The sequence below is a fragment of the Pygocentrus nattereri genome, chromosome 2 (genome assembly GCF_015220715.1).
Source record: "Pygocentrus nattereri isolate fPygNat1 chromosome 2, fPygNat1.pri, whole genome shotgun sequence".
Classification (NCBI taxonomy): Eukaryota; Metazoa; Chordata; class Actinopteri; order Characiformes; family Serrasalmidae; genus Pygocentrus; species Pygocentrus nattereri.
In genome coordinates this window covers 30,957,217-30,971,911 of record NC_051212.1, presented here as the reverse complement: position 1 = coordinate 30,971,911, position 14,695 = coordinate 30,957,217, and the positions used below count along the sequence as shown (strand labels likewise).

Sequence of the window (14,695 nt, the reverse complement as noted above, 5' to 3'; positions counted from 1 at the left end):
AAAAGGGTCACATATGGAATGTTGGCTTGAAGGACGAACAGTCTGCCATGTAAAGACAGACAGTTGAGTTTCCTCACACAAGAACATATTTTTGTCTTTTGGGGTTATTCAGTTCATAGAGTAGACATGCTTATAAAACAAATAGATTGTTGTTGTCTGGTTTGTTTATGGTCAGCAGTGTCATTGTATGGTAATGTAACTCCTGTCTTGATTTTTCTTCTTTCTTTTTTTTTTTTTTACATTGAGTTGAACAAAATCAAATTATAGACTTTAATTTTGACAGCCCTATATTGCAATAAAAGTGTTGGTATCTATATAAACCAGTGAAACAAAAAAATCAGTGTAGTTGTATGACACAGGTACAGGCATTGAGGATGTATCAGCCAGCGCTAGAGGATTGTCTTGGTCCTACAGTGCCCGACACCATGTATTTTTGGCTATGCTAGACTTCAGATCCTCTTGGTGAAAAGGTCTCCACTTCATCTCTCATGTTCAGAAGTCTCTGAGCAATACTTCACACCACTGTAGCCATTCAGACAGAAACATCCCATCACACACTCATACACACACATATCATAACACTCACATCCACACTGTTACACACATATCACACCTGGGCGACCCAGTCATGAACGCTTTTCGCAGCGGTAAACGACTCTGCTCCTCTGGGAGACTGCTGGGGGAGCGGGAGCTGTAATTACTTTAGCTAACGCAGCCGCACGGCGCTGCAGACTGGGCTTAATGTGGGTCAGGCGCTCACTGGGCCCCGCCGCGGGCGCTAAGTGTGCAAAGCTAAAATAGAACGTGCTCATCCTTGCACTATCTGCCGAGTCATTGCATTTCACACGTACCATGTGAGGCAGTGGGCAAGAAAGATTGAGGGAAAGGCCCCTGCTCCTTGGGAGCTTTCTTCTTTTCTTCTTCTTCTTTTTCTGTCTCTCTCTCTTTTTCTCTTTCTCTGTCCCTACCTCTAAAGCCCAGCAGGAGGATCTGTTCAGCCCCAAGCTGTGACCACAGAAATTGAGAGAATGCTGTACATGTGGTATATTTGTCACTACACTCTGAGTTTTGGCAGATTTTTCGATTTGTTGTGTGTGAGGATCAAGTGTTGTACTTGTGTTTTGATTGTCAGATCCATGCAGTGATTTAAGGCTTGATGACAACACTGGTTTCCTGTTTCTGCTGTTATGGTGTGCAAGTCGACAGCTGTTCTTGATGGACTGTTTTGCTTTTGGACCAAGATATATTTTAAACATGAAATGCACTTTGCTATCAAAATCTGTGCACTGCCATTAGACAGGAGAAGAAAATGGCTAGTACAGCCCACTTTTTTGACATCGTTTTTTTTCCCCCTGCACACAAGCTTTGGAGCTTATTATTGTTTTGTTCATTCAGAGTAACAATGAGGCATGACTTATGTATGACGTATATATGTGTTCTTGTCCAGAAAAATACAAAAATTTGGCTTTGTTAGATGTTGTCCTTTCCATATCAAATAAACACAATAACAGCCTACAAAAATCATGTTATTAACAGTCTATCTCTGGGTACCTGAGACCACGCTGCATATGTTTAACCATAGCCTCACTTTGGACACACACTAAAACTTGAATGCTAATGCCCCCTGGAAGGTGGATACATGTTCTACTTGGCTGACTTCTTTGAAGCCTATTAGTGAATGTCCCTTCAGCATCTCTGGCCTGACTGATTGCAGCTTATTAAAATAATGTGCTGTAGCATCTGAGGAGGTTTTCAGACATCCAAATCATTGAAATGCACTAGTAAGCTGAGGAAACTATACATGTGTAATCTTAAAAATGTGAAAAAATGTTTCACAAAAATGTTGACACCCGAGTGTCATCGTCAGTTCAATTTTCCAGCAGATGTCCTGATGCAGGCCCTCAGATGACTGATGAAATATCTTCAACATGACAAGTCCTGTCAGCTATGCCTCCTGCTTCTGGATAACATAGTAGTGTTTTCTAACAGTGTAATGGAAAATGAACATTTTAATTGCCAGTACACTCTTTCATAGAAACCACTGTGAATAATCAAAACTACACATCCAGGTGCACCTGATCTGAGAAAAGTGCATGTCAAAAGGGGAGGAGAGGGTTGTGTTACGAATACATTCTATTTGTACCCCATTAATCAGTTTTTTCTGAGTTCTGTAGTATAAATCCATTATATGCAATATATTCATAATGTATTAAATATGAAAAGTCATATTGAATCTTGATTTTAGATTAGGAAATCGTTTCAGACCTGCATGGATTGTTACATCTTATGTGTTTTCATTTGATGCACACATAAGACAGCCTAAGGGTCTATTAAGATTTGGTTTGGAAAGTATTCTGATGCTGCAGTCTTTCACTGTGGAGTAATGAAGTTAGTTTCATTGCCAAAATACTGAATTGTGTGATTTTGTTTAGCTGTCATCCGGCATTAAATTTGCTAAATTACTCAACTACACAATGATGCATTTCTACTGCTCTCTGACCCAGTTAGCTTACAGAGGCATCTTTGTGTGCGCCTGCTGTGCTTGCGTGGACACGTTTTCCCCTGGAGAGCCGTGTCACTGTCTCCAGCTGAATGCAAGATGGAGGACTGATCGGTCCTCCAGAACGACTGTGTGTCTCTCTGCATGTCTTTCTGCATGTCTCTCTGCCTCCCTGCGTGTCTTGCTGTAGCTCTGAGCATCATCCTGCATCTTGGTGTGTGAGACTCGATGTATCTTTTGTGCTCCTCTACATCTGTCAACAACTCTCTGTGAGTCTCTGTGTCTTTGCATTAGGCTTGGCTGATAGGGTGAAGTAATTGGATATCGTCGATGATGAACAAGTAATCTGATGGCCATGTGTGAAGGCAAGAATTGCCATCTTGGTAAAATACGTGAGAGAATTAGAGAGGACTAATTTACCATTAAACAGCTTGAAAATACTTTGGAAAATTGGGGTTCATGTTTAAGAAGTGTGTGAGTTCGTGCACCAGCAGTCAGAGAGACCGAGACCGAGAGGTTTGTTAAGAAACAGCCTGTGTTATTTCTCAGTGCTACTCACTATGATGCTACCTTTACCTCTTGGATTCCCCTAATTTACTTTACATAAATGGAATTGAAAATGAATGGTGACATGCTTTGGACGTCAGCTCGCCTGCTGTAAAAACACAAACTAAAGCAACTGAAAGTTAGTGTAGAGCAGTTAACTCTAACCTGAAGAGAGCATTCCTCTGATCCTAGTCTACAGTGTACAGTATATTCTATACAGATTAAGTGTCTTTGTTGTTAGCTGAATTCTGAAAAGGTGTCTGTAATGATGGGAAACACCCTTTTTTTAAAGTGGAATGAGCATGGGTATGGCTTTGGAAATCACTTGCAGTCTGAAGTTTCCCCAGCAGAAAGCACTATTTGCAAGTCGCCGCTAATCTGTGGCAGAAGAGGCTCATGAACACACTTGTTTGCGGTAATGTTTATTATAATGACAGATGAAGGAATTTTTAAAAGAAGTTGGGCTACTCAGTGACACATTCAATACACGAGTTTTTATTTTCAAGGTGTTCATTAACACAGTCAATATTTTTAAAAATGCATATAGACTAAAATAGAATAGAAAATAGGTAAAAACTGCCACATTATTATTTTTTTGGAGGGGGTGATATTATTAAGATATTAATAATTAGTTTTTTTACTAGAAAATATTGTACTAATTTCATAACACCCAGGCCTGCTCCACATCTCTCAGCGAGCCTCTGTGAAACTGTGCTTGTCTGTGTGTCTCTACTTCTCTCTGCATGTCTCTGTGAGTGTCTCTGTGGGTCTGTGTGCTTGTCTGTGTCTCTACTTCTATCTGCATGTCTCTGTGAGTCTCTGTGCTTGTCTGTGTCTCTGCTTCTCTCTGCATATCTCTCTGCATGTCTTTCTGTGCAGCTCACTCCCTCACAAACCCAAACGTTCCCTCTTGGTTCCTTCCTTGGTTACCTTCCTGGAAGTCTAGAGGACTGTCTGAAACGGTCTCTGATGGTTCAGTTCAGAAATCCAGTGCAGTAACTGAAATAATCAGTTTTAAATTTCTGTATCGTTTTTTACGTGTTAACCTTCTTAAAGGTGTCATTAAAGATTTTTTGGACCAATGCCATAGAAGAACCACTTTTGATGCCCCAAAGAACCTTTCAGGAACCATACTCATAAACGAGTGTGACAGACCTTTTTTTTTTTCTTCATTTCATTGTACAACCAAGCCAAACAACGTTTAGGAAGCTGTTTATGATTTCTGTGTGTGTAGTGTATCTTCTGTTCACAGTACAGTCTGCTGCTGTTATTGTTGCTGAATGCAAAATAACAGCCTGCAGTTCATGAGAAAATATAGGCTTCCCATTTGCCAGCTGTGTGCTGATAATGCAGTTCAGTGAATGGTCAGGGGAATTTGGCTGTTATGCTTTGATACTTAGCTTGTTAAAGTATTTACTGACTTACCGTTCAGTTTGTCTAATTCACTTCTTTTCTAATTTTTCCCTCCCTCCCATTCTCACAGTACTTCCCTTTTTGTCTGTCTGCCTGTCTGCCTGTCTAAATTTCAATTCAACGTGCTTTATTGGCATGACAAATAATGCTGCAGTACTATACTGTCTCTCTCTGACACACACACTCACACACACACTCTCTCTCTCTCTCTCTCTCTCTCTCTCTCTCTCTCTGTCGCTCTGTCTGTCTGTGTCTGTCTCTCTCCCTCTCTCTTTCTCTCTCTAACTCTGACTGACTCATTGTTTAGGCTGGTCCCGCTGTAAAGCAGATTAGAGCTTTCTCTCCTAATGTCTCCTAATCCTGTGTTACGGTATTGTGGGGAGGCAGCAGCACGGAGAGGGGGGAACATCTTTAGAATCGTCATTACACGTGTACGGGCGAGCAGCGTTCATAACTACAGGAAACCACACAAAACACACTCTCACTTCTGTATGTTTCTCTGGGGGTCTTTTCTTTTGCACACATTTTTGCACATGCCGTAAAAAAGTCGCATCTTCACTTTCTCCATGGTTACCCTGGTGTGCCCCAACCAACGCCCGCCCGGAACTCTCTTTTCTCTTACACTATTTGTCAGGCAAACATGCATGATTTTATTGCAGACCACACACACACAGCAGGAGACACGGCAGTGCTTATTAGTGTCTGTGTGACCTGAAGTCCGTCTGGGAGACAGAGTGGAGTGTGTTGTCAGGGTGAACCAGCCCTTATTATTGAGGACATTTTACCCTAATGTTTATGTGTCTGTGTGTGTCAGCTCCCTCTTTGATACATTCCGTGACTGTAACCATAAATATGAAACTGAATACGAGTTCACATTATTGTTACATTTTATGTTATTGTCAAACTAAATAATAATAATAATAGTGATGATTATTATTTCAGTATGCTTTTCACTGTCCCAAAACTACTTGCAGTGGTTGAGATATTGATCTAAAAATATGTTACAGCTTTAAGGTCAAGAATAAAAAACTAAAAAATAAAGAAAATACAGAAAAGAGCACCAGTCAGGAAAAAGGAGGAAGAAACAATGCTTTGGACAAAAAAGGTCAAGCCACTGTTATCAAAATCACAATTTACAAATACCAAATGCTTAAAAGATTCATTCCTTCATTTATATACTTGTTTTCTTTTTTTTAACTTTTGTGGTTCTGGTTCATTTGTTCATTCTGTGGAAAACAAAGAAGACACAGAATCTATATCTGTACCACTTCTAGATAAAGCTCAGTTCATGTCTTCAGTGCTGACAGTAGATGCTGTGATATCTCAGCCTCTACAGCTGATAGCCATACAATAGAAAACAGATGATACGATGTTGCTATCGTTTTTAATAGTTATTGTTTTAGACTGATGGATGGGTGATTTTATCAGCGTGGTTTTGTGCCACTCAGTTTCCCTGGCAACCCGTACTGACTCAGTTCCATTCTCTCTGCGCTGTGCAGCAGAGGGGCCAATATTTCAAATGGTTGGTTTTTATTTGGTTGTTTACCCTGTTTATTTATTTGCCTTTCGCAAGATGTCACAGGGCGGAGTAAAGCAATTTGTTGCCTTTTTTTTTTTTTGCCTTCATGCATGCCATTGCCGTGGGTGAAATTGGCATTTGGAATCAAATCATATCTTATTTACTATGGTGTAACTTGCAATAAAAAAGCCAATTAAGCTATTATCTGGGTTTGGACTGGAGAAAGTATAGTAATGAAAATGAAAGGAAAGTTATAAACTAATAATGCCATTGTATTGCATTGTACAGGGTGGTGTAGTGTCTAGCGTGTCTGAAAGGGAACACAAAGACAGACTTTCTGCCTGAAGGGAACACGACTTGTTTATGGGTGTGTAATACCACAGTTCATGCTAGCATGGTCAGTTACTCTTGGAAGCCGAGAATTGGCACAACATTTTTTTTAAAAATGCATATGCCTATTCACAAGACTTGCTGGCCTGTAGATTGTACTTCCGGGGTACTGGGGCTTGACCGATATATTGGCTGGTTAAATATGGTTCCAGGAGTATAAGCCTATATCTATAAAAAAGGTTTACTTAAGCATCCAAAATAGTTTTATTTACATACACTGTGCTGTGATACCAGTGCTACTGACTTCATTTACATATCGTTATAGAAATACTTTTTAGTCATATAAACAAGGTTTTGACCAGCAGTGGCCAGCTGGACTATCTCCATTCTCTCGCTTTCTCCTTCCTTCCGTTTCAATTCTGCATTTCCTTCTAACCTGAGTGTGCCAGGGGGACCAACCGCGATGCGTGTGGGCGTCACCTGGCCCTGGATCAGCTTCCGTCCCAGCGGCCTTTAAACCTGCCAGTACGCAATAATACGGCACCATCTCCCCACACTCCTCCTCTCCTTTTCCCGTACCCTCTCTCTTTCTCCCTGTTATTTGCACCCCTCATTTGCAGGCCTGGCTTCAAAGTCTTCCCTTCGCTCTGTTTAGGACCTTTCCTGTGTTCCCACCCACAAACAAATGCTAAAGAGACCCAACCTAACGTTTAAACGACCCTCCGCTGCGCGTCTTAAAGCTAGGTGCCTGTTTGATGCTAGGGCTCGGTTGTTTTTGTCTGTTGTTAAGCTTTCACGCAGCCCAGCACTGTGGAAAATGCTCAACCACGCATATCTGCGGGCTAGCATGTTGTCCATGTATTGTGTTTGAGTCATTGTGGCACTGAATGTTTGAGATAGCCTCTAGTCTTTGATTTGTGCATGTGTGGGTGGGTGGACGAGTGGGTGGGTGTGTGTAGGGAACCGTTTTTTCATCTTGTCCTTATGTAGATTAAAGTTAAGCATTTCCAGCCCTGAACAGGGTCACACAGTGGCCATCGCCTTTCAAGCTTCTCTTTCATTACTCACTTTCATTATGCTCTACTGAGTCCAGCATACCTTATTGGAAATCACTGTTTGTCTGTTTTGAAGGGATTAGGCCTTGTGTCATAGCCTGCAAGAGTCTGAGGCATTCTGTTATCAATAGCAGAAAGCTTGCTGAAGTCGCTAAATAAAATAGCACTTGGTACAGCAGACAGCGTGCTATAGTGCAAGATGACTTGACGTTAGTTTAGCCACACTTATCAAACTAAAACCAGATATTAAACTGAGTGGCAATACAACAGGTAATTTATAAGGAGTTAGTAGTAGATGTTGCTGGGGCAGTTTCATTCAGATGGTGTTTATGAGTAGACTGGGATTTGAAGGGGGATTACTGCTCATTTGTTCCCTGGCTTTTCATCCTTTTGAACTGCCGCTAAATGAAAACTGGCAGCAGCAATCATGGCCTTAAATGTTCGACTAATCCTCTGTATATTATTCATGTTCCATGTACTTCCAGAGAACTCACAGGCAGGAGGAAGGGTGATTTCTGAAGAAACAACGGCTGTCCTAAGAATTTATGAAAGCCTGATTGGTTGCAAACATTTACAATTTGGGGGGAAAACAATTGATTAGCTTTCTGATTCAAAAGGGTGCGGCCAAGTCTGACTGTTTAAATAACTGAGCAATTTAAACACATTCGCTACTTGGCTCCAAGCAAAAGACGAACAGTTCCACCAACACATGACTCATATAGTCATATATTTATAAAAGTATAGAGGTACAGGTATAGAATTACCTGTAATTGAAATTTCACTGTGGTGCCAAAATTTGTGAGCTCCTTTTTTTTTTACTCAGCATTTCATTACTTAGCATTGCAGCATTTGATTCGTGCTGAGTCAGAATGCTTAAACCAGTTTAGTATGCCCTGAAGCCAAGGCTCTGTCTCAGTTTTAATTTACTTCACAGAAAGTGTCCTCTGTATACGTGATGCCCTTTAGAAACTGTTTTTGTTGTTTGTGCGGAATAAGTCAACTGATCCCAGGGTGATGGGACCATAGAGTTGTATTGTGCACTTTTTAACACCAAGCAATTCAGTCCTGAAAATACTGGCATTTTTTCAATGAAAGCTTCTTGCCTTAAATTAAGAATTTGATAGTGTTTTGTTGAGAGATGTGTGTGCACATCCTTAAGGGAAGCTGAAACCTTGTGTTTCTGAAAATGTGTGCCCTGAGTGAGGGCTTAGGTTAAAGTGAGCTATTTTCGGACCAGTTAAGTTTGCAGTGATCTCACTTGTGTAATGGTTAACATGTGCTAGTAAGTGTCTATGTGAATTTTAATCATCATATAGTGATTTCATCAGATTCCCTGAATTTTTTGGTGATACTATGCACATTAGAGGGTAAAAAACATTATTGCATTAATTTGCTGAGGCATGTTATTTTTAAACTTTTTCCAGATGCATTTTTGACATAGCGGGGGCCTAGACCCATCTTTTCAGATAAGCACCTGTTTAAGATGTTTAAGATGTTTTTTGAACATTTCACAATGCTCCTACTCTTAAATGTCACCTGTCCCAGTTTTTTGGAATTTTTTGCAGTTATCAGTTTCAAAATACATGTTTTTTTTTTTTTACAAGGAATGACTACATTGACCAGAAAAATGATAAATAACTTGTCTTTGTACTGATTTTATTTGAATACATTTCAGATGAGATTTATAAATCACTACTTGCTTTGTTTGCCTTTTGCCTAATGTCGTTACCTTTCGAATTAGGTTTAAAGTAGGCAAAACAATTTTTTTAAGTGTTTAGAAAAATATTGCACAGCAATAGCCTTTGTTATTTACAGGCTGCCATTATTTCAAGTGAAATCACAAAATCAAATCTGGATGTAGAAATCAGTGCTTCTGAGCAACAGCACTCTGGCACAGCATGTGAGGATTGGTGCAGTTACAGGTGGGCAGTATGCCAGTTTTATTATGTAATAACACCACATTGCCTTTCTGAGCATATTGTGGATTTTGTCAGTACATAAAGAGCTCTGACCAACTGCATATTCCTTTACAAAGACAGCATAGTTAGTCCAGTTTTACTCAATGTAGTGCATTGTAATTAGTGACACTTTGAAATCATTGCTCTCACATTTTTGTCAGAATTATTTTAACATAATAAGTAATCCCAATGTTTAGTGAGCATTGTTCATTTGTTAGTAATTTGTTGGCATAACAACAGTGTTGTTTAGAGGGAATTTGTTTCTGTTACATTGATGGTATATTGGAGTCTTCTGTTATGTTTCTCACCCTTTGACATTTTCCCCTGCCTCCATCAGAGCAATGCACTTAAACCTCCCTAGCCCGGAATTGCTGTAGTGGTAAGAGTTTGTGGGCAGTGGTGAATAAGTGCATTCCTCTTTCTCATCTCAACTAGATCAGTGATCAGCGTTTCTCTCCTAACCCCCATTGTTCTCTCAGCCTTTATGGGTGAAAGCTCCGTCCTGCAATTTAAGAATGGCACTATCCTTTTCAATGTACTGTGTTCAATTCTCTTTCTCCCCCTCCCTCTCTGTCTGTCTGTCCCTTTTTTCTCTCTCTCCCCATTTCTATGAGGTTTTATTGATGTTCCAAGGTACTATAATCCTGAATACTTCGTCTCTGAGACTTTTTTCTTTATTCTTCTTCTTCTTGTTACTATTATTATTATTTTTTTTGAGAAGCATTAAGTGTTGAATGATGACAGCAGGATATATGGATAAAGTACTGGATCATGGTAATGATGTGGGATACTAAGGAGCTAGATATTGGCAGTGGTTTGCAAGGATAAAGTGCCGAATGATGGCAGTGCTATGGGAGGGTAAAATGCCGGATGGTGGCAGCAGTGTAGGAAGGTGAACTGCTGAATGGTGGCAGCAGTTTGGAATTGGTAAAGTGCTGGGTGGGGCAAGAGTGTGGGAGACTAAAGTGCTGCGTGGTGGCAGTGGTTGGGAGGCTAAAGTACTAGATGTTCGCAGTAGTTTAAAAGGGTAAAGTGCTGAATGGTGGCAGCGATTTAGGAGGATAAAGTGCTGGATGGTGGCAGTGGTGCGGAAAGGCAAAAAAACTGGATGGTGGCAGCAGAGTGGGAGGGTAAATTGTCAGATTGTGGCAGCGGTGCGGGAGGGTAAAGTGTTGGATTTTGATAGTGGCGCGGGAAGGTAAAATGCTGGGTGTTGTCGCAGGTGTGGGAGGGTAAATAGCTGGAGGGTGTCACAGAGCAGGAGGGTAATGTGCTGGATGTTGATGGCAGTCTGGGAGAGTAAAGTGCTGGATGGTGGCAGAGTTGAGGGAGGGTAAAGTGCAGGATGGTGGCAGATGCCCTCGCCCACTCGACAACCCCCAGGGGCTCAAAGCCACTTTTGCAGCCTCAGCGCTTTTAGCACTGCCAGAAGCTGCTGCGCACAGCCATATTCACACACGGCAAACCACAGGCAATCACACAATGCACTCATAAGCACTAGATGTAGTTTCTTTTACAGTACAGCCATCTGTCTGCTTGCTCCACGCTTTTCTGTGAAGACTTATTCGATATCTTGTCATGTTAAGTGTCACTGAAATGAAAAAGCATTATGTCTAATGATTTGGAGAGAATGTTAATGCTGACCTGGTGATTGGCAGCCAGCCTGAAGAGGGGAATCCCAACGGTTAGTTAAAACGTTTCTAACATTCAGCTTGGAGTGTACCAAAGGGTATAGTATGTACTGATAAAACTAATCCAGTAGTAATAATGTCATTATCCCCCCTGTCTGCTCTTTTGCGTCCATATTACGCTAATTTTAGAGCAACGCTTTATTCTGGACCTTGCCATAGTTCTATGCCTTTTGAAGTTTTATCTAATTATGGTCATAAAACAAGATGTTCAGTTTTGCAGTGCCAGCTGTGCTCAACAAGTATTGCAACTGATGATGGCATCAGTGATATGTACTTTAAATGCAAAGCAAACAGAATGAAGACAGTGTGCATACATAAGTAAATCTGCAAAGTCAATGTTGGCTTAAGGCAGGGCCCCGAATACAAAAATCTCTCCCTGAGAAGCAAACTAAGTGTCTTTGATAAATGGCTTGACTGAGGGAAGCTGCACTTGGCTCTGATTCAAGCCAGCAAAGTGCAGGTTCTACCAAAGCTCCAGAGAGTAGATGTGCTGGTTTGTAAGCAGATGCTGTCTAAATGTTGTGGAGCTGAGATAAAGTGTCTCTTGGCATCTGCTGGCCTGACAAATGGTGCAGGACAGCAGGGCTGTTTCTCTCTGAAGTGGCGGCCAGCCGGCCACTAGGCCCTGACTTGGACATGAGAGCATGACTCCTCTGTGGTCTCTGAGTTGATACTGAGGTAACAGCACTGACTGGGTTAATGAAAATTGACTTTCAGTTTTTTATTGAAGGAGAGCCCTTATTATGGGATAAAAGCGTTCTAGTCATTTATCAAAAAGTCTGGTAGTGCATAATAGAACGAAATCTTGCAGTAATAAAACTTTCTAACTTCATTTTTCTTGTTCGTTCATTCATTCTTTCATTCATTCAATTATTCCATTTGATGAAGGCAGCAACTCTTAATATTAAGTGAGCATTTCATGACGAATGGACCAACAGAAATCCTACTGCATTTACAGACTTCAGAGGGGACCTGTTATGCTCGTGTGCAGTGTTCATATTTTTTTTCTGCTAGAATACATTTATGTGCATTAGTATTACAAAAAACACACTGAAACACTCTGAGCGCCTGTGCCTTTAAGCCCTGCCTCCTGATGAGTGCACTGCCCACTCTGTTCTGATTGGTCAATTGCCAGAACTGTCCCACAACTGCCTTACACTTTGCAAACTCACAGAGCAGGAGATAGGCTAAAGTGTGTACTTCGCCTACTTTCATGCAAAATCTTTCCCGCAGGCTTGTGTGTAGGTGCTGGAGCGTAACAGCCGTGAAACAATCAGAAAATAAGGTTATTTTCTCTGATTCACTGCCTTGTTTTCGCTAATGCTGCTCCCTCTCTTCATTCAGTCTCAAGCTCGCTTCTCTCTCTCTCTCTCTCTCTGTCTCTCTGTCTCTCTCTCTCGCCCCCCTCTCTCTTGCTCTTGCTTGCTCTCTCTCTCTCGCTGACGCCCCCCTCTCTTGCTCGCCTGCTCGCTCTCTCTGTCTGTCGCTCTCTCTTGCTGCCAGCTTTGAACAATGTGAAGAAAAGGTAGCTGATAAATCCTGCTTATTCCGTCTTTAAGTAGCCTAACACTTACTGCCTCTGGTGTACACTTATATCTTTATGTACATGTACAAAAAACCTACCTAACACACTAAAGAAAAAAAAACATAAAAACATAGCAGGTCCCCTTTAGGGTTAAGAATGTTTTTACTTTTGAAGGTTCTGTTGTAGTGACTATTTTCCTGTGTTTTGTACGATCTTTTGTAAAATATCTTTTATATTAAATTCTATTTATATTTTAAGATTTTATATGATTCCCTTATTTCTGAGTACATAAGTGAAATCATATGCATGTGATTCAGTAATGCAGGGATTATTTTACGTTTTCGAGAGCAAAATCTGGAAGTCAGCCCAAGGCAACTTCCATTTTATAATGAAAACTAATGACTCACGGATGAATTTTAGCAGCTTTTGGCAAAAAGCCACTTTAGTAGTTTCTCCCAGGGCTCCCCCTCCAAGTCTTTACATGGGAATTCACTCACTGTACTCAGTTTATGCTCATAGAAGGTTCATATTTACGTCTGACTGACGAGCAGTTTTGAGAGAATGACACTAGCAGGTCTCCGGCTCTTTAAGCAGATGCAGACCCTGCCATCAGAACTGTTTCTGAAGCACACGCCGTCCAGTTAATGGATCTTCCAGATGAGGTAGAGGTCTCGAGGGGACCGTTGCCTTTTCAGAAACATTTAAAGAGAGGTTGTTGTAACTGCGCAATAATGTAATAATTGAGTTCCAAGAAGTGCTGGATCAGAACGTAATCCAAGTCATTGTATATTTGGACAGATTACCTCTCTTTCCAGATTGAAGATAATAGAGATTTAGGCTAAATAACATAATTGATCTGAACAGTGCTGTTGATCATGATGGCTGCCAAGAGTTAATGCTGTTGTTGTGTGGTCAGGAAGTGTACCACTCATAGAGATACGCTGTTGAAAGAGCTGTTGAAAGAGAGAGCAAATATTTAGAAAATAGTATTTCTAAGTATTTGTATGAATAGGTAGAGTTAATACCCGTATTTATTTGAAATCAGCTTCTTAGCTTTAGTGAAACATCTCACCATAGCAGTGGTGAGCACCACTTCTCAACTGGAACTACTGACCTGGGCCACGACCGATATTGTTTGGCATAATCAGGGCATTGTATCAGATTTCTTATCTGCTGGAGAAATTAGTCACAGTCCCAAGGGAGCCTAGAATTATTCATGAGCCTCTGATTGTGCTGCCATGCTAGGAGCTAGATGAGTTGTTTGCATTATGCATGATAATTGGCTGACATGGAGGAGAGGCGGAGCAGCATTTTTTCTATTTAAACTTTTCTACTTATATACATTTATCACTGCAATCCTGCCCCTTTGGCTCTGTCGGAGTTGCCTCATAGATTTTTCCCATAATTGACAATGGTATGTTCATATATTAAAATATTGTGATCCATAACCATTGACATTGTCATGTCTTGGCGAGGATTTTGTTATCAGCTGCGCACTCATGAAACACTTTACGCATTATATTCCTTTGGTTAAATAGTCACACTCTAGATGACTGCTAATAGAAGATGTTTGAAAGGCTGTTTGGTCACTGCAGTGGACATTTCAGCAAAGTTTTTACAGGCAAGAATGTGCTTTGATGTGGCATTACTAGTAGAACAGTGTGCGGTACAGATGAAGTGGGAAGGACTAAAGGCGTAAGAAATTGCTCAACGGGGTTAGATACGTTGAGGAGATCAAGTCTCAGTGTCGTACTGCAGACAACATCTACATTTGTTTTTCTTTTTTCTCTCTCTCACGCATACATTAAATTAAAGTTGCAATTCCACACATCTGCTTAAAGAGGCCACAGTGGGTATATCTGCAGGCGTGTGCAAAGGTTTAAACACTCCCAGTCAAATTGCATGTTTTGTTTTTGGTTGTTCGAACACAATTACTAATTATTTCTTGGGTTTAACATATTGGAAAAAAGAAAACAAAATATAAACCTTTTTATATATGTTAAAAGTGAGTAAATAAACAGTCATTTTTAACAGTTATTTAAAAAAAATGTGCAGCAGTGTGCTGTCTGTAGAAAATGGGGGAAAAAAAACCATGACCAGGGCACCCAGACTTTTGCATGTGACTGCTTTATGGCAAAACAAGAAAAGTACAAACAGC

General features: G+C 40.7%; 1 protein-coding gene across 4 annotated transcripts in view; it reads left to right on the top strand.

Moving 5' to 3' along the window:
- Positions 1-14,695, top strand: part of LOC108436233 (serine/threonine-protein phosphatase 2B catalytic subunit alpha isoform) — a 91,562-nt gene that overhangs the window by 22,102 nt on the left and 54,765 nt on the right. For 2 of the 4 annotated variants that reach the window (XM_037545616.1, XM_037545609.1), the window contains exon 1: positions 2,642-2,714. The exons of 1 other annotated variant lie outside the window; for it this stretch is intronic. In XM_037545616.1, coding sequence (XP_037401513.1) covers positions 2,645-2,714 — 70 coding nt within the window. In that variant the 5' untranslated portion in view covers positions 2,642-2,644. Of the gene's footprint in view, positions 1-2,641; positions 2,715-2,753; positions 2,770-14,695 lie in introns of those variants that run through there. One more of the 4 variants, XM_037545618.1, reaches the window with a different exon arrangement.